This window comes from Thermobia domestica, chromosome 18, assembly GCF_964235325.1.
Source record: "Thermobia domestica chromosome 18, izTheDome1.hap1.1, whole genome shotgun sequence".
Taxonomy (NCBI): Eukaryota; Metazoa; Arthropoda; class Insecta; order Zygentoma; family Lepismatidae; genus Thermobia; species Thermobia domestica.
In genome coordinates this window covers 152,610,230-152,636,054 of record NC_137471.1, presented here as the reverse complement: position 1 = coordinate 152,636,054, position 25,825 = coordinate 152,610,230, and the positions used below count along the sequence as shown (strand labels likewise).

The window sequence follows — 25,825 nt, the reverse complement described above, 5'->3', positions numbered from 1 at the left end:
TTAAGTGTTTTCTTTAATCGCTTATGAAACATTATAATAGATTAGAGAAATACGGGCAGACCAGATGTTTCAGCAATCAAAGTGGCACCAACTGCGTTGTTTCGTTGCCCGTTATCTGTACTTTCTCACGCCAGTGTTATCGCCGTGTCTAGTGCATTATAGGCAGTTGACTAAAATTAACATAAATTGTTTTCCGTATTCTGTTTGTATGTGCATACAGGTGAGTTAACTGAGTGATTTTTGAAATGAACTGCTAACACAGGGGCACAAGCTATTAGCCGGTGAAGGACGATTTCTTACGGCTAGCCCCAACTAGTGAAGTCCCAGGTCCGCAGACCTTGTGCGTTTAAAATGTTATATACGCGCCCGCCAACAGCAGTATTCTACTTTCGAGAATTTCTTGTTTAATTTGCTGAAGAATCACCTCTTCGTTTTAGGACGGTTCAGCGTAACAACTGGATTCATCGTGAGACGATCCAGACAACTTCTTCCTAGTGCTAATTTCCAAGCGTGTCAGTGGTGTGAGGGAAGCATTTACAGTGATATCTGAATCATAATCATATATATATAAAGGGCTATATTGCCTGAAAAGGGCAAAGTGTGATTTCAGCGACGAAAATTATTATATCTATCTAGTGTTCAGTGTTGTGTCCATTCTTCTTCGCTATTTTTTTCAAACTAGTGTTCTAATAAATAAGTATAGTGTCATCCCACACAGCAAGGAATATTTTCTCAACCAAAAGAAAATATTTTCCTTGGTTTCAAAAGGTTTTCCTTCTCTGGAGATTTCCATGCTGGTTTTCCTAATGTATTCCGTATATTTCCGGAAAATATTTTCCCAAAAATGTTTAGAAAACATTTTAGAAATTACCGAAAGTACATTTTGAGAATGCTAGCCGGAAAGTATATCCAGGAAAATATTCACAAAATGTATTAGAAATATTTTATTGGATGTAATCTAATATGTTTTCACTATTGAGAAGGAAAATATTTTCGAAATTATAATAAAAAATTTTTCAATATATGATATGGGAAACAATGAAAGGAAATATATTCCATATATTTGAAAAATGTTTTCTAATAGGTTATTTGCAATATTTTCTATTTTTACAAGAAAACATATTGAATATATATATTTTTAAAACGTTTAGAATATTTTAAAAATAAATTCTTTCGTAATATAAAAAATATTTTTCAGAAATGTTTTAAAAAGGTTTACTTAATTTTAACAAAAGTATTTTGGTAACCTTCTGTTATAACTTAAATGGAATATTTTCGTACAATATTTTAGTCTTATTTCCAGAATATTTTATCGGATTTTGAATATAAAACTCTAAAACAAGGAAAAGTAAACATATTAAAAATGAATAGAAAATGTTTTCCGTTATGTTTTGGAAAATATTTTGTGTTTTTAGTGAACAACTTTTTCTGATATATTATAGAAATATTTTTACATTGTTTTCATAATATACTCTTCCGTTACTGGAGAAAATATATTTCTTCTTATATCTGAGAAATATCCCAATACTTACCGGAAATATTTTTAGAAAATGTTTGGAAAACATTTTATGAAGTACAATAAGTATATTTTTAGAACGTTAGAAGGAAAATAATCTAAGGAAAATTTTCACAAATTCTACTATTGTGTTGAATGTAATGCAATATGTTTTCAATGTTGAGAGAGAAAATGTTTTCAAAGTAATACTGAAAATGTTTTACATACATGATATAAAAAACAGAAGAGGAAATATATTCCATAGATTTTACAAATGTTTTCCAACGTGTTACTTGCAATCTTTTCTATTGTTACGAGAAAACTTATGAAATATAATTTTAAAAATGTTTCGAATATTTTAAAAATAAATTCGTTCGTAATATGAGAAATATTTTTAAAACGCCTATTAATTTTGTATGGAAATGTTTTTGTTACCTTCTACTGTAAATTAACCCTAGGAAGTCCACGATTTTTTTTGTCTCAAGTAGGTCCAAGGGGGGACTCCTCGAACCCACAGTATAACATACTATAACTCACATAATGCCATCTAACAAGAAATGAATATAGAATAAGCATTCAGAACTTACTCGTGGCTGATATGTTGTTTCCTAACATAAAAACACAATCCTTGTTAAATACAAACGAAAAAATCTAAGTTCAGGAAATATACTTCTAGAAAATATGTCACATGGAAGTCCAAGGAGGGGGTTCGATGAGCCCACTACTTAAAAATAATTTTTAATTTTCAAGTTACTAAATAATACCGCACATTAATGATGTGGATTTATCAAAGAAGTAATAATAGACAACAAATAAAATTCTCAATATTTTAATCAAGACTTACGACGGAGTTTTTCAGGAAATATACTTGTAGAAATTATGTCACATGGAAGTCCAAGGAGGGGGTTCGATGAGCCCACTACTTTGAAATAACTTTTAACTTACAAGTTAGTAAATAAAAATGCACATTAATGATGTGGATTTATCAAAGAAGTAATAATACACAATTAATAAAATTCTCAATATTTTCATCAAGACTTACGGGTTTTTTTCAAGAAATACAAAAGAGTGGGCTCGAGAAGCCCCTCCCTTGGACTTCCTAGGGTTAAATAAAATATTTTCAGAATATTTTATCTAATGTTTAATTAAAAAAGTTAAAAAAATATTAAAAATGAATATAGTTTGATGTTTATGAAATATAGTTTATGAAACATAGTTTGTGCTTTTAGCTAATACTATTTTATTATATATCAAAGAAATACTTTTACATTATTCTCATAATATATGCTTCTGTTAAAATAAAAGTAAATATTTCTTGTTATACCTAAAATTAATTTTATCGGAAATGTTTCTGAAACAATTTTCTAATTTAAATATGTTGGAGAATATATATATATATATATATATATATATATATATATATATATACAGATGGTGATCAGAAAAATGGAACCACCTGAACGAAATTGCAACTTACCAGATTAATATGGTGTCGGGCCACCTTTAGCCTTCAGAACAACCTTGATGCGACGTGGGATGGAAGCATAGAGGTCGTGAATGGTAGCAAGTGGAATTTTACACCATTCTTCGTGCAGGGCATCGGCCAGTTCTCTGAGAGAGGATGGAGGTGGAAATCGTCGCCGGGGTCGTGTTCCCAAGACGGACCACAGATGTTCAATTATGTTGAGATCTGGGGATTGGGCGGGCCAGGGGAGGTGTTGAACTTCATCCTGATGTTCCTCAAACCACGCTGCAACAACACCAGCTGTGTGAGTGGGTGCATTATCATCCTGGAAGATGGCGGAGACACTGCAGATCATAAGCTTCTTTGGGCGTTCTCCACACACAAACACGGCCCGTGGTTGGGAATAGGGTGAAGGATGACTCATCCGACCATATCACACGTTTCCAGTCTTCAACGGTCCAAGTGGCATGGTTGCGGCACCATTTGCGGCTTGCGAAAGCGTTATGGTCCCTGATGAGCGGTTTGGCCCGTGCAACACGACCCCGTAAGTTCATGTCATGTAATTCGCAGCGGACTGTGATTGTCGAAACAGGATGGGGGAGGTGCTGATTGAGTTCTTCCGTCACTTGCTCCGCAGTGGCACGACGCTTCTGCGTGACAATGCGCTTTAATACCCGGCGTGACCTGTCACTCATGATTTTCTTCCGCCCACTGTTCCGCTTCCCCGATGTGGTTTTCCCGTGTGTTGTGTAAGCCGTCATCACCTTCGACACTGTCCCACGCGACACACCTAACACAGTAGCCACTGACGTCACACTCACTCCACATAACCGCGTACCAACAATTTGTCCTCTTTGAAAATCTGAGAGGTCTCCGATTTTACACTACCTCCGTCTGCTGCAGCCACTGGACACTGCTGTTCCACTGCGCCTCACGTAGTATGGAGACCGACCTAACTCACCACCACCAGCGAACCGGCGCTGCGGGCTCCATGACACCACTGCCAACCCATACATCTGACGTGTTGTCAACTACAGGTGTTTCCATTTTTCTGATCACCATCTGTATATATATATTGTTGAGTTGATATTGAGTTTAACGTCCCTTTTAGCAGCGAAGCGTGGACCTACTGATTAACATGGAATCCGAACTAAATGTGGACGTCTTTTAGGCCGCGCCTCTATTACTTCCGAATGCGATTGCGAATGCGAATTTCCCAGCACGTGTAAATAAATTGGAGAGGCGTCGACTAGTTCCGACCAGCAAATTGTGAAAAAACCGACGAAAAGATACGAATGATCCCAACCTGTTGGGATTGTTCGTCCGAATACGTGCGAAGGAGATTTGTCTGCAAAAGAATTGAGCGCTACGAAAGAAATAAGTTTGTTTTGCGTGAAAGCAGACGACGTTGCAAGGTGCGGAGATAAAATAAAAAATAAAAATTAAGATGGAAGTAGATGTTCATGGTGTAATGAATTGTGCTTTTGATAAAGTTGCATTGTGGAACAAATTATGGGCAAATGTAAGCAAGGAACTTGGCGTGGAAGGTATGTATATTTTTCTTTGTTTTGTCTTTAAAATATGAAGATTTAATTAATACATGAACTCCAGCTTTTTATTCAATTTATTTTTCTTTCTGTTCCTTAAATAATGATTTTAGGAATATATGTAATTATTGACAAATATGTTTGAAATAGCAAAAACGGGTTCCTTTTACTCATGGAGAAAAGTTACTTAGAAAGTAGATTGATTCTGTAATCTCTAATTTTATTTAGGTTATTTATTTTAAAGTGAAAATAGTAGCGGTTACCACGAAAGCATAATAATAAAGGGAGCGACATTCAGTCTATTTTGCACACAAAGGAAATGCCATTCATCCTTTGAACGTGCAAAATATGTCATTTATCCGCATTCGTCTTCTTCGTGCTCTCAAGATTTTAAGGTACGAATTTTGAAGCAAAAATATTTCACATTGAAGCGTTGAAAGAGACATTGCAACTTGATTCGCATTCGCAATCGCATTCGGAAGCAATGAAGGCGCAGCCTTGGACGTCATTCTATTACCTGTAGTATGCAGCGCCAGGGGCAAGTATATGAACCTGCGTTGCCAGATCTAGCATAATGATGCTAGATCTAGCATAATGATGCTAGATCTAGCATAATTTGCATTTCTTTAGGATCTAGCATCTTGTTTTTAGCATTCTACCCAAATCTAGCATAATTTCAGCAAGTTTATCAAAAAGCCGTAAAACCTGAAGATGAGAAACAAGTTGGTCGTGGGAAGAAAAAGAACGGCAGAAATGTATCCTCTTTCATCGATTCATATAGTCGGTAAACCATACAGGCAGTCTTATTTTCCGAAGTAAGTTAAAAACGGCTTTTTTTTTGTGTGTGTGTGTGTGTGTGGCTCCACCCACGGTTTTCTAATCCTTTAACTGCGAGGCATGGCCGGAGCTATGGGGGCCATTAACCCCCCAACTTTTTGATAATTTCACCATCTTTATTTCTGACTTCATTACCACCTCTATTCCTGAAATGAAAGGTCAGGGACCTATCAAAGTTAGCCCCCCCCAGCATACAATACCTAACTCCGCTTATGCTGCTAGGTAAATTTCTTTCAAAATATGTAAACAAACACTTTGCATTCATTTATACGATATATACACCATTGAGTCTGGCAACGACTGCACTAGTTTAGTTGAGTTAAAGCTTTGGTGCGTGAAGTATTGAGTTCTATCCACGCATTCTTGAGCTCTGCGTATTTTAAGTTACGTTATCGTATCTCAACTTCGTTCTTTTTTCTTTTAAATTTCCTGAAATAGTAATTATGAGGATCTAGCATAATTTCGATCAGGTTTTGGAATAATTCCAAGCTGTCAGTCTGGCAACGCTGATGTGAACCAGCGAGTTTTGAAAACAAATGAGTGTTAGATATTGGTTGACAATTCGTTTGTGAAGCAAAGAAATTAATACAACCTTATTTCGGACAATTGTAGGGAACAGGCCATTTAAATCTATGTTTGGGCCAAACTACACGGCATTTTACAGATGCCGAATAGAATGGAATGGAAGCAAAGAAGCTAACATTTGAAAAAAGTAAGTGTTTATTTATTTATATATATATGTAACGTTTGACAAATTTCTTCCATTTTCAGGTTAGGGTAAGGCTTTGTATTTCTGTTAACTGAGCATGCAATAATTAAGGAGATCCATTACTACTTGCAGATTGACATAAGGAGAGCTCAGTGTAAGGACGGTATGGACGTACAACATAAAAACCAGTGCATAAGGGTAAACTTTACTACAAGACACGCCCCAACTGCGCATCTATAAGTAGGGCCCTTCGAAAAAATATAGTAGAGTAGGGTAAGGTAAAGTAGAGTAAGATATAAATAGGTAGGATAGGGGTTAGCTTAAGGTTAGGTAAGTTTTGATTCATTTTCATAAAATTATTAATGTGTAATTTCTCCTTTCTGAGTGAGAGTATCTGCTGGAGCGGGCCTTGTAAATTAACCCGTGCATAAATCAAACCAGTTTGGGGTTAAGTTTAGAGTTACCCCACCGCTTTTTATAAAAATCAAGAAAATTTACAGGAGAAATGAGGTAAGAAATGATAATTTGAAGTATTTATTTGATGTTTAGGAATTTAAGTTCGGCATGAGAGTTATGTTTAATACGAGAAAAGATATGTGGAAATTAGTAGTATTTACCGGATGCGGAAGCATTCGCGGAAGGTTTCAGCAGCATGGTAGTTGTGAAATATGGCGAACATGTATAATGAATGCTTAAAAATAATGAAGAAAACCTTTTAAATTTTTGTAAAGCCAACGGAGTACTAAAGTTAAGTGAAATGTAATAATTTTTAATACTTTAAGCACTGTTTTTTGTATGTTGCGAAGTCCAAGGGAACCTACAGACTGGAGAGGCAACTCTAAACTTAAGCCCCAGTTTGTGCTAGCTGGCCACTGAAAAGCGCGAGTGCTATCTAACTGAGTCAGGGCACAAGTGCAGCACGAAAGCCCAAGTGATAATTTTGCGCCCGTAGGGAGCAGGCTCGTCAGCGACGGGGTTTACGCGCATAAACGATGATAGTGGAATAGCACACTAACAGGTATTTATTCCGAAGTTGGTCGTCGCCTACTTTTTGGCTAAAAGTGTAATAATTGGTTTCTTTCTTTAGCAAAGTTTTACATTTAATTCACATAATAATGCCGAGTGAGCGTTAGCGAGTGGAGACGGGTTAGTGCCTCGCAGGGCACGTTGTTTTCTATTACTGCTGAATGGGAAGACGGGCCTGTGTTCTTGAAGGTTGCTGGCTTCTTGGTTGTCACTAACCGTTACAGTAGACAATATTACTTTCTCCACGTTTTTTTTATGTTAGTATTTATCAGGGTTGGCAAAAACCATGGTTTTTATTGAAAAAAAAAACAACGTTTTTTTGTTTAAACCAGGTTTGTTTGGTTTAAATAATTTGTTCTATATATTCATATCATATATGGACAGAAATAAGTTTGTTTCATCTTGATGTTATTATGCAACAACCGGGTTATGCTGGAAGGGGTCACTTGTGCTTAATGCGGAATAAAAACCGCTTCTTGAGTTACATCCGAGAAAAATTGTCCTCCAATTGAACTCGGAACCAGGAATAATTGGCCACAAATGCGATACGTTTGCCGACTCACTCAAGAAGGAATCCTCATAAAAATACGTTGAACTGATCTTTACATGCTTCTTGATATAATTGTCAAGAGTAATTTCAGAAGAGCAAACACATAAACAGTTGCACAAGTGAAACTATTATACAGACTTACATATGGACAATTTCAAAGTACTACGGAGTACAGAAGAACTAATTTAGTTCAAGTTAGTTAACAATGACTTTTATTGGTCCAAATTAAAGAAATACAACGACTTAATTTGCATATCAGTAAGAAAAATGAATAAAGATACGAATTATTTGAGTCCACTTTGGCTCAGACTCATTTATACATAAATAGATACCAAAAATACTTCTCATTTCACTAAATGCTTTTCGTGGGGTCTGTATGACCCCCCCCACACACACGAAGTACGGCATTTCGAAGTATTTTATCAATAGTAAACATTGAAACGAAACAATATTTAGTATTTTTCTTTGATTGCAATTATATAACAATAATAACAACTACAAAAAAAGTTGCTTTTGTAGTATAATCTTTTTGAGTAATGAATGGGGAATTTAGGTCTGAGTATAACACGAATAATGGGAGTGAAACGTGATAACCCACAAATGTCTGTTCATCAAGATTTTACAAACACTTACACTTTTACGAACATTTTTCGTTTTTTGGTTTAAACCAGTTTTTTTTTTTTTTTTGAAAAAAACAGCTGGTTTAAACCAGCCAACGCTGGTATATATATATAGGATGTAAGAAAATTTAAAGCATCAAACCTACAGAGGTGATTTGTCACATCAGAGCAAAGAAATAGTTCATATGGACCTGTGGTCAAAAGTCCATACTGTCGAAGCTATAGACTGTCGAAGACATAAGAAAATAAATTTTAAAAATCTATAGCTTCAGTGTGGGACCGAGCGCAGTCAAGGAAGGCATCACTTAAGAACTAATATGTGCCCTATTCAAATACCCATGCTTCAGAATTCTGCGGTGCTTGCGTATCAATGGACAGTTTATGAGCACTTCAACTTTTCTGAGTATTCCTCAACTGGCTCTATAAAAATTAATGTGTAAGTGCCGCAAGATTCTGTAATATGGATATTTGGATAGAGCACGTAGTAGCTCTTAAGTAAGGTCTTGACTCGACTGGGATCGGTCTCACAGTAGTGGAATTCTGGACCTCTAAATTTCCTTTTCCCACGTTTTCGGCAGCCTGTAACTATAGACGTTTGACCACGGGTCCATATAAACTTTTTTTCTTTCTTTTCGTATGCAGAGTAAGAATTAAATGATAACTTAGCTGCTGGTAGTCGAATTTCGGTTAAAACTACGCTAGAAGTCGTGTAGCCGAATAGTAACCGAGCAGTACTCAGTGCAACTACACTTTGCCTTTTCCTGGATTACTATAGTACGGAAGGTATAACGTTGTTGCTTTCCCGTGAAAAGTTGTAGTGACGTTTATGGGGAATTGCCAGCTTGGTTACTCGTGGCTCGCTGAGCGCAGTGAATGGTTGCTGGTGATTTGCTATCCTCTTACCACACCCCCAGTGACGAGCAGGTCGAAGTGCGGGAAGCCAACGACGCTATACCTTCTGACCTTTAGTTACCAAGAAAATTGTCAAAAGATGTTAACCAACTTACTTGGTTACATTAAGCAAAAGGAATAACAGCTGTACAGTTTTGCTGTAAAAATAGTCGTCTCGTCTTTGTAATTGCTCATTGCACTTAATTATTGCCGGTACTTGGGCTGTTATAGACAATTAGTTATTTGAACCCCTCTTCCTTGGTTGCAGGACTCAGTTATTCAGGATAAATTAACACGTCTCAATTGATCTTTTTTTTCGAGTATTGAAATTCTTATATAATATTAAATTAGCTGCAGTATGGGATATTTCGCAGTAAATTATTCTGGTCACAGTATGAAACATCCTCAGATATGCTAGTTGTCATTGTCGTGTATGCGATGCACTAACCAATTAAAGTAGTGTCTACTAATTACGGCTCTCGATTAATTTAATCGTGTGGTTGGCGTAATCATAAATATATTCATCTGTATTAAATGAATCGGTGAGTAGAAAAAGGAGAATATTCCCCAACACGTTACTTTTGAAAAACGAAAAATAAAAGTGTTTACCAGAAATACCATTGTTTACGTAAAAATATCTGTATGGGAGATTTGTAGCGTATGTTAAGACCTTTCATTTCTCAAAATTGCAAAAACGTAATGGAATTGGATATTTAGTTATAGAGAAATTCTTATCATAGAATATTATCCTTTATTTTTTAATGTTCTCCTTTTTCTACTCACCGATTCAAATATCAGTTGCTATATAGATGTATATGTAGTATATAAGCGAATTTTAAAGGGAAATGTAGACAGTAACTCCCACAGGATTTTTTTACAGGGGGAGTGGGCAAAAGGACCGACATACAAGCAAAGTCACGGATACAAATACTTAGAACCACCTAATATTTAATGTAAAAAAACAATTATTACAACTCACTGCTAACTTCACTAACTGTTGTGTGTGAATAAAAAAAATTAGCATATTTTAATATTAATTAGGAAAATCCATTGTTAAAGCAAGTGCTCCCTGCAGCGGGCGGCTATGGTTACGGGAATACAGTTTTAGTGTTATTGATACTTCGTAAGTGAAATCCTCATTTAGTTGGGTGAAGAATCTAGAATACAATAGTGCATGATAAAGAAAAGAGTAAGTTTTTATATTTTAGGTATGTTTTGTATTTGTAAACTGTTCTTCTTTCCGAAAGTATATTCTCCTTTAGAACAACTTAACTCTGTGCATCAGAAGTGCAAAAGTACAACTCTTATGTAAATCAGGCGCAAATATATATGTATTGAAAATTGAAAGTAAAGATTACCATGAAAAAAAGCAATGATAGAACGACAGTGCGAAAAATACGAAATAACCAGTGCTAGATAGCTACTGAAAAGCAGGAATATTATTAACAGAGTGAGCACAAGGGCGTAGCAGGATGAGCTTGGTGTGCTTCCGTATGGAGCGGGCATGTCAGCGACGGTGGATATGCACGTAACCGAGGGTAGTGTAAAAATTTTATATCCCATACAACTATGCCTTACATCTAATATAGCTTTAATTCACTCCTGTGGTACTGCATCATCACTTTACATAATGCCTTGATTTCATAATAGCTTCCTTACGGAGTACTATGCATTACGTATTACGTATTTCGACGTATGATAAATATTATAATAGATATAAGGTTCTGATATATAATTACATGTAGATTGCTATTGCAAAATGAATCAACATATAAATAACATAAATAATGGTTTGCGCCTTCCATTTCAACTGAGCCAAAGAAAAAGTACCATCATCATCTCAGATATTATTGGAACTTTTTTTTTATAACAACTAGACATGTTTTTTAAATGACCCGTATTTTTGTTGTTGGAAAAGATTTTCCCGCCAAGTAATGGGCCATCAAAACGGGAAGTACAATTTACGACTTTTAGAGGACGTGGAAAACGGTAAACTTCGTTGCCTCACCATTCAGCTATGGAGACAGATAGTTATAATTCTTGTTGTGGTATGTGCACTCATGACAAAAATTATTGTCGCATGTCTATAAATATGTTGTTGTAGGAATATAATTTGTTTAACGAATTCATCCGGTATTTCTTATAATGTAGTGTGTGTATAATCGGGAAGGACGATTTATGTGGCAAATTTCATGTCAAAAGAGTAGTAAATAAGAACAATAAAACGAAAATAAAACTTTGTCAATTTAGCAACATTTTGTTTTACTCATTCTAATTTTCGTGTTTGTAATTCTTTTCTTCTTAAATTTACTACAAGTATACATTTCCCAATTATACACATAGTATCATTATTAAAAGTACCCTGCAAAATCATTATCAAATTATATTCTTACAAGAAAACAGTTATAGATATGCGACAATCATTTTGGACATGAGTGTACATAGGGATATAAATAAAATATATTTTATTATAGTTTGAATTGCGCATGCGTATCTTTTGGTATATAAATTAACAAATGAACGTAAGTTTATGTGAAAAGTCGAAGTTTATGCTTTCTTTCGAGCACTTCCGGTTCGAATTTTAAAATTCTATTTTACGGTTGGTAAGACCTAGTTACCCGCTTCTCAAAAAAAAAAAAAAGTATTGCTTGTGTGTGCAACCGTTTTGTCGCAAAAAATCGAGAAACCGTCAAATTTTCAAAAATCACCTTTCTCGAAATCACCATAATTTAAAATTCTGAAATGTTGTCAAATTGTTCAACTTTACATGAATAATACACAAACCAAATAGCATTGTCGACCAATGCTTCATGAATAAACTACAGCCTCTTGAAGTTAGCGAAGTTTCATTAACTTCAATATCACCGTTGGCAACACTGAAAACAATGAAAGTGCAACAATTTGATGATGTTTGTGGTTCACATTCATTAAATAAAAAATAAAGGTTTTTCCTGGCTCCTTTTTATTATTTTGATCAAAAAGGCTCTCTGAAATAATAAGATGAGTCTCCCCCTACTCCGTTTTCCTAAACCAATGTAACCTGAGGTGAAAATTACGATTACGAAACAAATTTTGAACTTACTTAAAATGGTTTTCGGAAACAAAGTTTCACTGATTTTTTCCACTCTGAAGTAATTATTTGCTTGCTTAGTGTCTTCTTCGCTAATAGCATGTCAACATGGCAGATGCTCCAATAGGTGTTGGTGCATTCACAACTCGTAGCACGTTGTCGATACTCACAAAACACTTATATTCTCTTCTCTTATTCTCTTCTGGAAACCTGTACCCTGTTGAAGGTCCATGTGGAAACAAAGAAAAAAATGAAATGAAAACTTGGGAGTTTTACGTCCCACGTTTATGCCCGTTAGGCTAAAGGAGACAGTGATTATGAGAAATGAGTGAAATGGTGGAATGAAGAAAGTGGGAGGAAACGGGAGAACTCCGAAAAACCCATCAGCACGGTGTTTGTCCACCACAAATTCCACACGGCGCGAGCTGGGATCGAACCAAGGACCCTAAGCACCGGAGGTGAACGCTCTACCACTGAGCTACCGCGCCTCCTGGAAACACAAAGAACACTGCAATTTCATGTAATTTATGATTTATTTTTAATATTTCTGCTATCCATCACTGGTTATCGTATATGCATGTAACAAAAGTTCATTTTAGCAGATTTCCTAAATCTACACTTTGAATAGCAGAAGCTCGATTTTGGGGAAAGCAGGAAGTTAGTCCATGGTGACCCGTTACTGCCATAATAGCCAAAGATGACTTCGGTAAATACCAGTTACCGGTCGCACACTTTCCCACTTTTTTTTATTTTATTTTATTTTTTTTTTAATTGTCGAATTCGGTTTTTGGCAACAAGGCGAGAGTAATACCCGGAGTTGGTACTTGCACTATACTCACGAATTTATCTGCAGGTGAATCTGTTTTTCGTTTTCCCGGGTTGCCACATTCTTATCCCCCCTCTCCTAAATACGTCGCAGAGACCCTAACCACGGCCGGTTTCACTGAAAAGCCACTGCTTTATCGGACCTGTCTGCATCTTGGACATCTGAAAGCAATTTTTAAAGTAGAATGCAGCACCATCAGAAATCACTGAAACGGTTTATTAAATTGTAGACACTTATTTTCACGTGTTCGAACCTTTTTCTATAACGTATATTATCGCTTTTCTTCGAGTATTTTTAGAATCTTATTCATTCTACGAACCGAATCGTGTGTTTTGTCATCGCTTATTACGGCAAAACTGTCAGTTGTTTCATAATAATATATCACTCCCGTAAAAAGGACATTTGCTCGTTTCTCCAGTGATCATTCTCAACTTCCCTTTGCAGAATAACAGTCCCATTTAAGCGAAGTCCACATGCAGTAAAATAATATTTGTATTTTGAAATTTTACACGATGCTTTGCGGTAACATTTTTTTACACTTTCATTGTTTTCATTGTTGCCAACTTTGACTTCAAAGTTAAAGTTCGCTAACTTAAAAAGGCTGTAGTTCATTCATGAATCATTGGTCGAGAATGCTATTTGGTGTTTATTATTCATGTACAGTTGAACTATCTGACAAAATTTAAGAATTTTAAATTATGATGTTTTCGAGAAAAAGACTATTTTTAAAAATTTGACGATTTCTCGAATTTTTTGCGATAAAATGGTTGCACACAGAAGCGATACTTTTTTTTGGGGGGAAGCGAGTAACTAGGTGTTACCAACCTTGAAAACGGAATTTAAAATTCGAACCGGAAGTGCTCGAAAGAAAGCATAAACTTCGTCTTTTCACATAAACTTACGTTCATTTGTTAATTTATGTACAAAAAATACGCAAACCAAACTATAATAAAATATAGTTTATTCATATCCCTATGTGCATACCACAACAAGAATTATAACCCTTCATGTCTCCATTGCTGAATTGTGAGGCTCCGAATTTGACCATTTTCCATGTTTTCTACAATTCATGAATTGTACTCCCCTTCCTTGATGGCCCGCTACTTGGTGGGAATTTTTTTCCGAAAAAAAAATACGGGTCCCTTAAAAACATGTCTAGTTTCTATTAAAAAAAAAGTTTGAACAATATCTGAGATGGTGATGGTACAATTTTATTTTTTATTTATTTATTTTTGCCTCAATTGAAATGGAAGGCACCAGATATCTAATTTAAGTTAAAAACAATGTACGTTTCTCATTAAGTTTTAGTTACTATAAAGTTGTGACTTAAAATTTGTAAAATACTGTACATATTTTAGTTTTTTGCATTTTCTTTTTCTACAATAGAATATTAAAACACATGGTACAAAACATTAGAAATGTTTATTAAGTACTGACCTGTTCCGAGAGATCAGAAAAGATGAATACGAGCTGGTTTTGGAATGAAAATGGTGTTCTTTATGCTATGTATTGGATAGTTCAGGAAGTGAGTATTTATTGAATATTTTATTATTTTTATTCGATATGCCCATTAAACCATATAGTTGAGACTCTATTGTATTGATAGAAAGTTGAGACACTATAATATTAATAAATTTTCATAGAAATAGGCACTAACTATACGTTTAAATAGAAAGAATGTGTCAAATAAAATTTACTGTAGGCAGCCAATGACACCCCAAAATAAACAAACTTCTGTTCTTTATAATATATCGAACGTAAAGAAACGACATTGGTTGATTTGGCGCTTTATTGATGCATTTCGAAGGAAAAAAGAGAAGCAGGACACGAGGCAATGCTTCGAGAAGACGATCCGCCCAAGAAAAGAAGAAAACTCCCGACTAGAGCCCACGTCCTGGTTCGGATTCCACGTTAATCAGTAGGTTCACGTTTTGTATAGCCTCGCTGTTCACGGGATGTTAAACTCAAATTCAACTGAACTGAAAGAAGAAAATAGATTCAAGCTGATGAAAGAGTTCGCCGTACAGAATTTTGAAACTGTTGACATTACAGAATAATGCTGGATTTGGCCCATAATTCCGTCATGGAATGTTAATGTCATGGTAATTGTAACATAAGACAAAGTAAATTATTAAATAAGTATAGTAGATTTCACTGTTGCTTCCTTTTCAATTATATGTGTTGCAAATACGTAGTAATAAGCAGTAATGCAGTGTTATGAATTGCTATGAAGTTATGAATATCCTTTACGTTAGAAATATTGTAAAGATAACTTCACAGAAGTTTACTTTGGGGTGCTGTAGGGTGCCTACAGCAAATTTTATTTTAGCCCAATATAGATTCATGCTGAGAAAAATTTCTGCAGGTCATTGTCTCCGATTTTCCTGAAATTAGAATATATCATTCTAAAAACAAAATAATTAGACCCATTTTTTCTGCATTATACAAAAAAATATTAGAACTAAATTAAGCATTTGTTGCAACTGAGACTTTCAGTGACTGTTTGCCATGGCATTTTAAAGAAAATGTGGATCAAATTTAAACTTTCCGAACTTCTTAATTTTAGGTTGTGCAGTTATTTTTTGAGTTTTAGTGATATTAATGCCTATTTTTAAGGCTTTTAGTACGTAATCATACGGTTTCTATTTTTGAAGTACATTATATCCCATTTAAGTAGATTAACCTATTTAGATATACGGCTTTGCGTCCAAACGTCCTGCTCCGGTATCACAGGGTGGTATAGGAGCAGAGGGCTGGTGTTATTTATCATTAGCCTTGAAGATATATATATATAAATGAGCATAGTGAGAAGGACCATATATACTTCTACCTTATTAATTTATAAGTATGGCGCTAAATTCGGTGTACAAAAGCAGAGGGGTGATTCCTGAGAGTAAAAAAAAAAAAAGTTCCAATAAACATAGGGCGAAAACCCCATCGTTTATGTGTTATAGGCTGCTGGAATCATGAAAAAATGAACTTTAAAGGTTCATAGCTCCTAAACTTTGGGACCCACCTTGGTCCGGTCATAACTTCACTTAGAACCTAGTATGTTCCCTATCCAAAAATGCGTGCTTCATAATCCTGAGGTGCTTTCACAACAATGTTTAACGAGGAAGTTTGACTACGGGCCTATGATATAAAGTACTCTCAAACTACCTCCATAAAAATTGTTGCGTGAGTACCTTAGGATTCTAAAACATGTATTTTTGGATAGAGCACATATTAGTTCCTAAGTGAAGTCTTGACCCGACTTTGGTAGGTCCCATAGTTTTGGAGCAATGGACCTTTAGAATTGATTTTTTCATGTTTTCGGCAGCCTATAACACGTGAACGATGGGCTTTTCGCCCTAAGTTTATTGGAACATTTTTGTTTGTTTTACTCTCAGGAAACATTCCTCTGCTTTTGTACGACGAAGTTAGCGCCATACTGTAGGTATCGTTAATAAAATGTAGATATTAAGCTAGGATTAATCTGCACATTTTAAAAAAAAAGTTTATATTTCTATTACTTTATGGCTGGCATGCATATAGCGGAGTTGGGATTTGGGCGCCATAGTCGAGCGGGCAAGCTCTATGTCGATTTTCTACATTATTTATTTACAAATACTGAACAAATATTAAGAATTAATTAAATCTTTTAAAAGTTTTTTTTCTTTTTAACTCTTTTTAAAGCAAGCTTAACTTCTTTATCTTTTAAGTCGAAGCAGGAAATATAAACCACCGAACGATTTCTGTGTATGAACTCTGTCAAACTCGTAACCCAGCTGAGCTACTTTCCTTCCTTCGCTCAGTAATACTCATGCATCTACAGTTTCCATTTTCATCCTAAGTTAAGTTTATTGTGTTCTGTAATATCATTATTTTAAATTTGGATCATAGTTTCAATTCTATATCTACACTATAACTTTATTCAGCGTACCAAATTTGAGTGATAGTTATTAAGATATTTAGTATATAACTTCCAAAAGTATGCGAAACAATGTTTTAGTATTTTGGATAGCCTGAGGTAAGATTAAAAATAAGACGCATAAAACGCTTTGCTTGACTTAACCTTGATTCTGAGATATCTTTCGTTTTTAAATTTTGCCCCACATGCTACAAATAGTAATTTTACAACAATTGCTTTATTTTAGGAGTGCACTGTGTTTGGAGGCTATCAACCGAAATGATTTCAAGGTACGCACAGGTACTACATAGACGGTACCAAATTTGACCGTAAGTAAGGATGAATCCCAGAAAAAGGAAGAAAGTGTTGTGACTCACCTAGCATTTCAAAGTGTCTTCCTATGTGATGAACTATCAACAGCCTCCCATCATTAGCGCGCGGCTTGCTCAATTTGCAGATTCGACGAAAAATGTTTTATATATAGAGAGTTTGGCATAGAGACATTTAGTATAGGAAGCCCAAAACTCATAGCGTCAACATAACAACAATTTAAAAATATGGACTGAAGATCTAATTAATTCTTATTAACTGTGATTTTTTTTTATTGGCATAGCTCGCTTCGTGTGATGTGTATGGTACTCATTTAAGCTAATATGCGTGCATATTATGCTGTTTTAATTTATGGCAGTTAAATCACACTTCAGATTCTAAAGTAATGTATAATATACCTACTTCGTACCGTTAAATATATTCTTACATGAGGGTGACAGAGAACTTTTCAAGAAATAGTTTTAACTTATTTTGTGTGTGTTGAGGAGAGAGGGGACGTAAGTAAACGCATAATTCTGCTCCTTGGTTTTCGGTGATTGGTACCGTCATCTTCTGAACTACAATACTAGGGTGTAGGAAAGAGTTTGTAAGATGCAACTCTGTTCAAACATTTCTTACAAAGTAAGTGTTTTTTTTTTTTAATACACTGATGAGGTGTATATACATTTCAAACTATTATAATGTACGGTATGCATTTAGTAGACTTAAATTAATATAGACTTTTTGTTTATGTATTCACATTAAATATATTGTGTACTACAAATGTATACTTAATGTAAAATTTAATAAATAATTACTGTAATTATTCTCAATAAATCTACAGGATTTTATTTTATGTATTGTCTTTTAAAGGTTCATTCCTTTATTTGGCTTTCGGTTTGTTATGTAATCATAAGTAATGTAGGATGGTGGAATTTAGATCTTTTTAAGGATAATTTCTCTATTATATACGATAACTCAAAGAAATAATCGATTGTATATCGCATTAAACATTTACATGATATAAAATAAGTTATTTTCCCCATTTATCATGTATAAATCTTACCACCAGTGGGGTTCTGTAGTATAGACACTGGTTGCCCAAGTACTTCACAAGTTGCAGTATACTCAATGCGGTCTGGTTGCTTGAGCACTGACTTCAGGAGTGGTAGAATGAATGACTATTCGGAAACAATGAGTAGCCTAGTGGTTAATGCATCGACACGGTAAGTTCAAGTTACAGGTTCAAATCTTAGTCCATTCTTGCATTCTCTTTCCTTTTGTAATTATGTACTTTAGCTTAGTAGACCTGATTTCTTTATACTCGAGTTATTTCATCATGACTTTCAACACAAGGACGACATGAACCACTCACATGTTGATAACTGGGATGTCTTCCTTGTGCTCTCTCATTTATTCTACGCTTTACAATAGCTGTTTTAGTGTTGTGTAAAACATACAACGAAGAGCACAATTAAGACACCTCGACTGTGGACATCTGAGGGGTCCACGTCGTCCTTGTGTTGAGAGTCATGGTGCAATAAAATGGTTTCATGGTGATATGATCACGTTTTATACTGATTCTTTATAAGAAAAACTCATTATATACACGTGTTTGTAAGTTTCGTATATTTTTAATACTTCTGTAAGAAACTGTACTATGGCATTTTATTTTAGTTCCATTACGAATACTTTTCACAAAATGCATGTGATTTGTTCCGATTGTTATTGTTCCTCCATATTTTTAAATGAATATTGGCATAGATATAGAATGTGTGTCCGAGATAATTTAGTTTTCTCCACTTGTACTGGACAGTGCCCCCTGTGGTGTCGCCTTGTAATATTAAGGGATCCCGGGTACATGACAAAATATTTGGAAAATATTTTCTGTACAAGACAGAAAATTTTCAGAGAATATAAGGTAGACAAATCAAAAACATTTTCAAATTACTTTTCTTGGTGTTTTGTAGCAGTAGCAAATGTTAAGAAAATATTAAACTAGTTTCAGACGAATTTGTGCTAACAAAGAAAATATTTACGATTTATTTTTCAAATAGCAATTGATATGTTTTTGATTTGTTATTGTGTGTAGTTTCAGAACGTACTTAAAGTATTTTCTAACATTTTCTGGTTTTCGCAGAGAAATATTTTAAATTATTTCTGAATATTTTTCCGTCATAACCACCATAACACCTACAGTTTGAAGTACATTTCTTTCTTCAACCTATAAGTTAGAATTCCAGATTTTGTTTCAACAAATTTATGTGATGATATAAGTTTCCGTGTGTTCTAAACCGGTTCCAAAATACACAGACTTCTACCACCCCATCAATTTCTAAAAATGAAATCCAGATATTTTAACTTACAAGAGTTGGAAAACTGTTCAGTATGCATTTCCTTCAGTACTGAAGAAAGAAATAATTTCAAACTGTAGGTGTTATCCTGGTAATGACGAAAAATATTCAGAAAGAATTTAAAATATTCTATGTGAAAACCAGAATTCGTTAGAAAGTATTTTAAGTACGTTCTGAAACTACATACAATAACAAATCAAAAACATATCAATTGCTATTTGAAAAATGAATCGTAAATATTTTCTTTCTTAGCACAAATTCATATCTGAAACTCGTTTAATATTTTCTAAACATTTTCTGTTACAAAACACCAAGGAAAATAATTTGAAAATGTTTTTGATATGTCTACCTTATATTCCCTGAATATTTTCTGTCTTGTACAGAAAATATTCTCTAAATATTTTGTCATGTACAGAAAATATTTTCTGTGATGTACGGAAAAAATCCACTAAATATTTTTTGTCATGTATGGAAAATATTTTTTGGTATGAGTGGAAAATATTTTAAAATTGTTAATTTACAGAACATTAATTTTTGTTAAAAATGGATTAGAAATCTTCAGAAAACATTTCAACTAAGTACCCAATACATTGTAAAAATATTTAGAAAAAATTTCTTTATTTTAGACAAATGATTTTCAGTGTTATTGGCAAATGATTTTAAAATATTCCATGCGAAACATCTTAAAAAACATTCCGTTAACATTTTATAAAATGTTTCAAATACATTTTCAGTAATGTGTGGAAATTATTCAGAAAACAATTTTTGGAAAACTTTTCTAACGGCGTATAAAAAATTTCTACAACGTTTTTGAGTATATTGCGAAAATATTTGGAAACAGTTTGTAACCATTTCTTGGAGAGGTCCTTCATCGTCCTGTCCAGGTAAGTTAAAGTATCAGGAAGATACCTATTGGTAGTACCACGAGCCACGGACAGCGACTACATGTCACGGAATGGTTACAAATAAATGGACGCCCGAACAGTGACTTGAACTCCAGGCGATTACAGTGTCACTACGTGGAAGTTTAGTAAATACGCTGTAAAAAGGAAAAAAAGTTCCGAAATTAAACAAACGAACTGGAAATGTACACGTAACTGTGCTAAATTACAGCTTACAAGCGTAACCGGCACAGATGGAAAACTAAAATCTTAGCACAAAAAAAGCGTGACCTTCACCCCAACTCGGGTTAAACCCCGGAAGAGATGAGAAATCAGAAATACCGAATTTGAACTTTTAAACTTTTAGATTATGAAAAAAGGATTATTGTTTATTTTTTTGATTATTTCCCCGAATTTCGAAGGTTACTTTTCAGAATCAAAATGTGTACCCATCGCCACTGACGCACCAGTCCAACAAACCATCAATATCGCTCTACAATCAGGTACGTTTACTTAGATATCATGTTATATGGTTTCCTTACAGTATTTGGAGATGAAAGATGAATGTGGAAAGGAGAGGAAAGACAGCATTGGAAATTTTAAACAGGTAATTGATTTAGAACGCGATTTCCCACTTTGAAATTGTAATAATACCGCACCACTTGTGAAAAGTATGGCTATCCCGTTTTGGATGCGGACTTTCAGTATCGAATTCTTATTAGGATTACGAACATAATTAGATAAGTACTAGTAATAACTACAATTAATCATAAAGTTAAAATTTTGGGTACTTAAAAAAATGTGCTCTTCAGATAGTGAACTTTTTCATCTGATGTTGTGATTGTATAATGAGAAAATATGCAAAATTTTGTATTGTAAGATCAAGTCACCGTCAAAATACTGTAAGTTAAACACAATTTAGTATATTATTGAAAGTAATTGACAATAACCTTGAATTTGATAAAGTTGCTCGTTGATTTGTTCGTCGTTCGATATATATATGCAGTCTACTATGAAAAGTCAATGTGGATTCAATGTGACTAATAATAACTGAAGTTAATTGACTTAAGAGAAAGCGATATTATAAGTTAAGAAGAGTTGAAGGCTATAATATAGTTCATCCCCTAGGAACATCACTACTTTCGTTATAAAATTAAAGTGGTGAAACCAGTCCGACGCCTGGTTGGGTCCCAGCTAATGTGCAGATTCGGCAATTGACTAAAATTTCAAAATTTTGTTCTAATTCTTAATGTTTGTCATAATTAGAGAAAGGTGAAATAGTAATAAAATTGATGTTCGGATTTTAGATTTTGATATAATATTTAGTTTTGATTTGGATTTATAGAAAATAATTAGAGTTTTGATTTGCATTTAGAGAAAGTAATTTAAATGTTATTCTTTTTGATATTTGAAAACAACTCTTGTATTCTTGTGATGGGAATCATAAACCGATCTCGAGGAAAAGAAAAAGGGAAGCCCGTTTACGATTTCACCCTTTACTACGATAAACACCGGATACTATGATGTATCGATAGTACGGAGTGCCTACGTCAGTTAGGCAGTATATGGTAAAATTAAGGTTTATGTTATGGGAACATATTAAGATTGCTACGTACGAGTAGGCCCTGAACAACAATATGTTTAATGAACAATTTAATATTACTGTTATCTTGTGTTTCACTCTTGTGACAAATGCTCTCGGATGTGATCTTATTCTCGATAAAGATAAGTGCAATTGCTAGTAAGCCACACATAAGTATTAGCTAGCGGTCTTTAAAAGGTTACATTTGTAAACCTACCAATTTTGTAGGTACGAGCAGACCTGAAGTAATACTAATGATTAAAAAATTGATGAATTGAAATGTGAGGCTGTAGCCTTAAATCTCCACCCAGGGTGTATTTCTTGTCGTCCTCTACATTATATTTATTTTCTTAAAATGCCTCCTCAAGGCCTAAATGTTGATAGCCCAATTGGGGTTCGGAAATTAACCCTGATTTGTCATGACTCGAATGCCGAAGGCATGCAACTAGGGTGGTATGTAAGGTCTTAGGGTAGAAGCAATTCACTCGAATCGCCAGGGACCCTGCAAGCTTCAACTGTAAGAAATTGTCAGCACCGTTGGTTTTAGGATCCAATTCATTAATCTGTATTTTTTATGAATGACTTAAAACCTGTGTTGTCAAATAATTACGCACAGAATGGCGCTCCGTAGGGCTTAACCGCCGTTTAACTAATTTATTTGTATTAAAATGTTCAAACGGTTATTAGTTACGTTGTATAATATAACGAAACTGACTTAACATTGACGGAAATTCTTTTAAAATTTGGCTGTCCTTACAGTGACTGTTTTCCACGCCACTACAACAACAAACCCTCCCTGCAATTAGAACTGATGCTGACACCCAACATTAACACCAAAATAAAGTTACATGTTCTATCGTAGGGGTAGTTGAAACTTCGTGTATACAGTTCATGGTTTTACCGACGGAGAACTTTGAAACTCTCTTCATATTTTGTGCGAAGTAATGCCCGATGTGCAAAGTAACCCCTTGTCAAGGTAGGTAGTAACCACCGTAAGCGAAATGAAGTATCAAAATTTAGTGTGGCAAAACATAATACGGAACTATGAAAATGTTTGGGAATGGAGGGATCCATATAATTAAGAAATTACGTCCCTAATGTATTGTGTTACTTTGGAACACAAATATACAAGCAAAGAAAGCATTTCAGCATGTTACCTATAAAATACTTAGGAACGTACAAGAACACATTCAACACGTAAGACATATAAGTCATCCTAAATACAGAATTTTGCGCTATCCTTGTTTACCCACATTCTGCGTAATGCCCTAATCTGTATAGCAATCTCATTTTTTACCGGCCATCTAGCACATGCTGATTAGCGTTGTTTTTACAATAATTTATATATTATGTACGTACACCAAGCCCCTAAAGTGATTCCATATTGAGAAATGCAGGTCTATACCCTAAAAAAGATTCCTGGGAATGTAAAATTCGACTTCCTTGAAAAAATTAGTGCAGCTATGAAATGGACTGTTGTATGGACCTCTACAAATAATGAACATCCATTGTTGGTTAAAATATTCTTTGTCTTGTATTTTACTTATGTCTTTCGAAGCCAGCCGGAAAAATCAAGCTAGACCCATTTGAGCTAAATCAAAATAAAATCACAAACGTCCATAGTTTATGTTCGAATATAATACATTACAGGTTTACATTTGTAAAATTTTTGGTTAATTACCATTCTCATTATTTGTTGTTTTACATAAGTCTCTATATAAATAAAACAATATGTGAAACAATTAGTGAGAAATGTGTAACCAATAATAAAGAAATAATTATTTTATCAAGATATGAACTACATAAGAATTGTATGGATCGTATCAATCTTGTTACTATTTTTATTTGGTATACAGCTTGTCTATGTGTTGTATGTCATTTCCAAATTGTAGGCTACTAACTTACGTTCATGATATCTCCCATACCCAAATATTTCTCGTGAAGTATTGCTTTTAACCAACAAAATTTCCGAAACCATGTAACCGTATTATCTATCTGAGCCAATTAGTTAATGAAGAATTGAACATTACCTTTCTGGCCGAACTGAATTTAAACTTTTTGTTGTTAATTGTTGGGAGTCATTAGAATGCGACGCGCAAGTCTCCTGAACCACAATTTTTTTAGCGTTTCTATATTACTTTCAAATTCAGGATCTTCTTCTAGTGCTAATTCTGGTTTAAACCTATTAACGTTTAGTTTCACATCCAAAGAGCACATAGCTGTATCCTTGCCCACTGATACCTCTCCTTCCGTTGTAGATAATATTAAGTCTTTGTTGTAATTCATTAGTTCGTATGTCCACCCTTTCCCTTCGAACGGATCATCACTAGGTAAGTCATAAGCAATTTCTTCTTTGCACATCAATTCCAACTTAACAGACGCCTTACCAGCCATTGTGAATTGAAATATAATAAGAATTTAACACTGTTCTTATACTCCCCTTATATTTTACGTTGCCAGTGATAATCAAATGATTTACAAGTATGTTCACAAAAGCAACTTTATATTTCCAATCTTCTTCTTCTTCCTCTTATTCTTCTTAATCAACCACAATTGCTCTCTCGGCAATTGATTGTTTGTTTGTAGTAAGCATTACAAAAGTTTTGCATAGTATCATTATCACTGTATTGACCAAGAATATCGGCAATTTAGAAAGGTAATTAAACGTGTAAAATGTAAAGATTGGAATAGTTGTAAAATGATAAAAAAAGTAACAAGATATGTACAAAGCCATAAAACAGATAGAAAGTAGTAAGTATGATAAAGCGAAAATACGTGAAGAAAGAAGTGTCGCAATTGGAAAAAAGTCAAATTTCAGGTTCAAAGTATTTTCCTTCCTTCTCTTCGGAATTTTGGTTCCTGAAAAAAAAGAAAAAAGAGAAAGTAGGTACTGCCCTTTTTTCATTTAAAGTTTTCCATTTTCTTTTTCCACCAAAATTCAAGAAGTTCTTTCTTTTTTCTATTTCTTTCTCACTTAGTTCAATTCCATTTACATTAAAGCCTAGCCTCCAAGCTAATTTAACCACTTTCCTTCCTTTTTCATTTCATCGATCCATGTCCATTTTTCCCTGATTGTTAGGGTTTCTTCACATTTTCACAATAAGTGTTCTAATGTTTCATCTTCTTTAACACATAATTGACATTTTTCGTTCACTTCTTTAATTTTTTTCAATCTTACCCCTGTTTCAAAGCTCCCTGACCTGGCTTTGAAAATAAAAATGCTTCGCAAATCATTGTTCGTATAATTTATTTTCTCATAACGCCTTCTATATGTGTATATTCCTTTCAAACTGCTCTTCTTGACACCTTCTTCATACCACTTTTCCTGCGCTTTCTCTTTAATTGTTTCTTCTGTGATTTTTTGGAGAGAAGTATGGTACAATAGGAAAAGATCAGAATAAGGAGAGAATTTCGAACAGATAAGGGGGCTGAAGGCCAAGTTCAACGGAACAAGAGGTAGAGAAAATTGAGGAGTGTGGAATGACTGGGAAAAAGTGTAGAAAAAGGAGGGAATGTATGAATGTGTAAAGGAAAGAAAAAGTGTGTAAGTTTAGTAAATATGTATAGAAAACCCACACAACTCTCGTCATCACAGGACAAACAAAGCACGATGCACTCGCCATAACGGCCACGCTACTCGATATTTCATGGACACTCTCCCGGCAATTATAGACGGTACTTGCAATCAAATATACGATCAGGTTTTAATATGATACAGAATAATTGCTTATTGAAAAAAATAGTTCTTCTTCTTCTTCTTCACAAATATAAAGC

The 25,825-nt window shown here is 34.4% G+C and overlaps 1 protein-coding gene and 1 long non-coding RNA gene across 3 annotated transcripts in view; one reads left to right on the top strand and one right to left on the bottom strand.

Annotated features, from left to right (window-relative positions):
* Positions 1 to 24,878, bottom strand: part of LOC145674801 (uncharacterized) — a 34,604-nt gene extending 9,726 nt beyond the window's left edge. Inside the window, exon 1 of one of the 2 annotated variants that reach the window (XM_081745017.1) lies at positions 24,082 to 24,878. Coding sequence is in view for 1 of the 2 variants with exons in the window: in XM_081745018.1 (XP_081601144.1) it covers positions 24,116 to 24,445 (330 nt within the window). In the remaining variant the exon portion in view is untranslated. The remainder of the gene's footprint in view (positions 1 to 24,081) is intronic. The other variant, XM_081745018.1, reaches the window with a different exon arrangement.
* LOC145674814 (uncharacterized) lies at positions 5,906 to 17,926 on the top strand. Its single transcript, XR_014129037.1, has 3 exons — positions 5,906 to 6,056; positions 14,423 to 14,561; positions 17,173 to 17,926. It is a non-coding gene; the product is annotated as an uncharacterized LOC145674814 (long non-coding RNA).
* Positions 24,879 to 25,825: the final 947 nt, after the last annotated feature.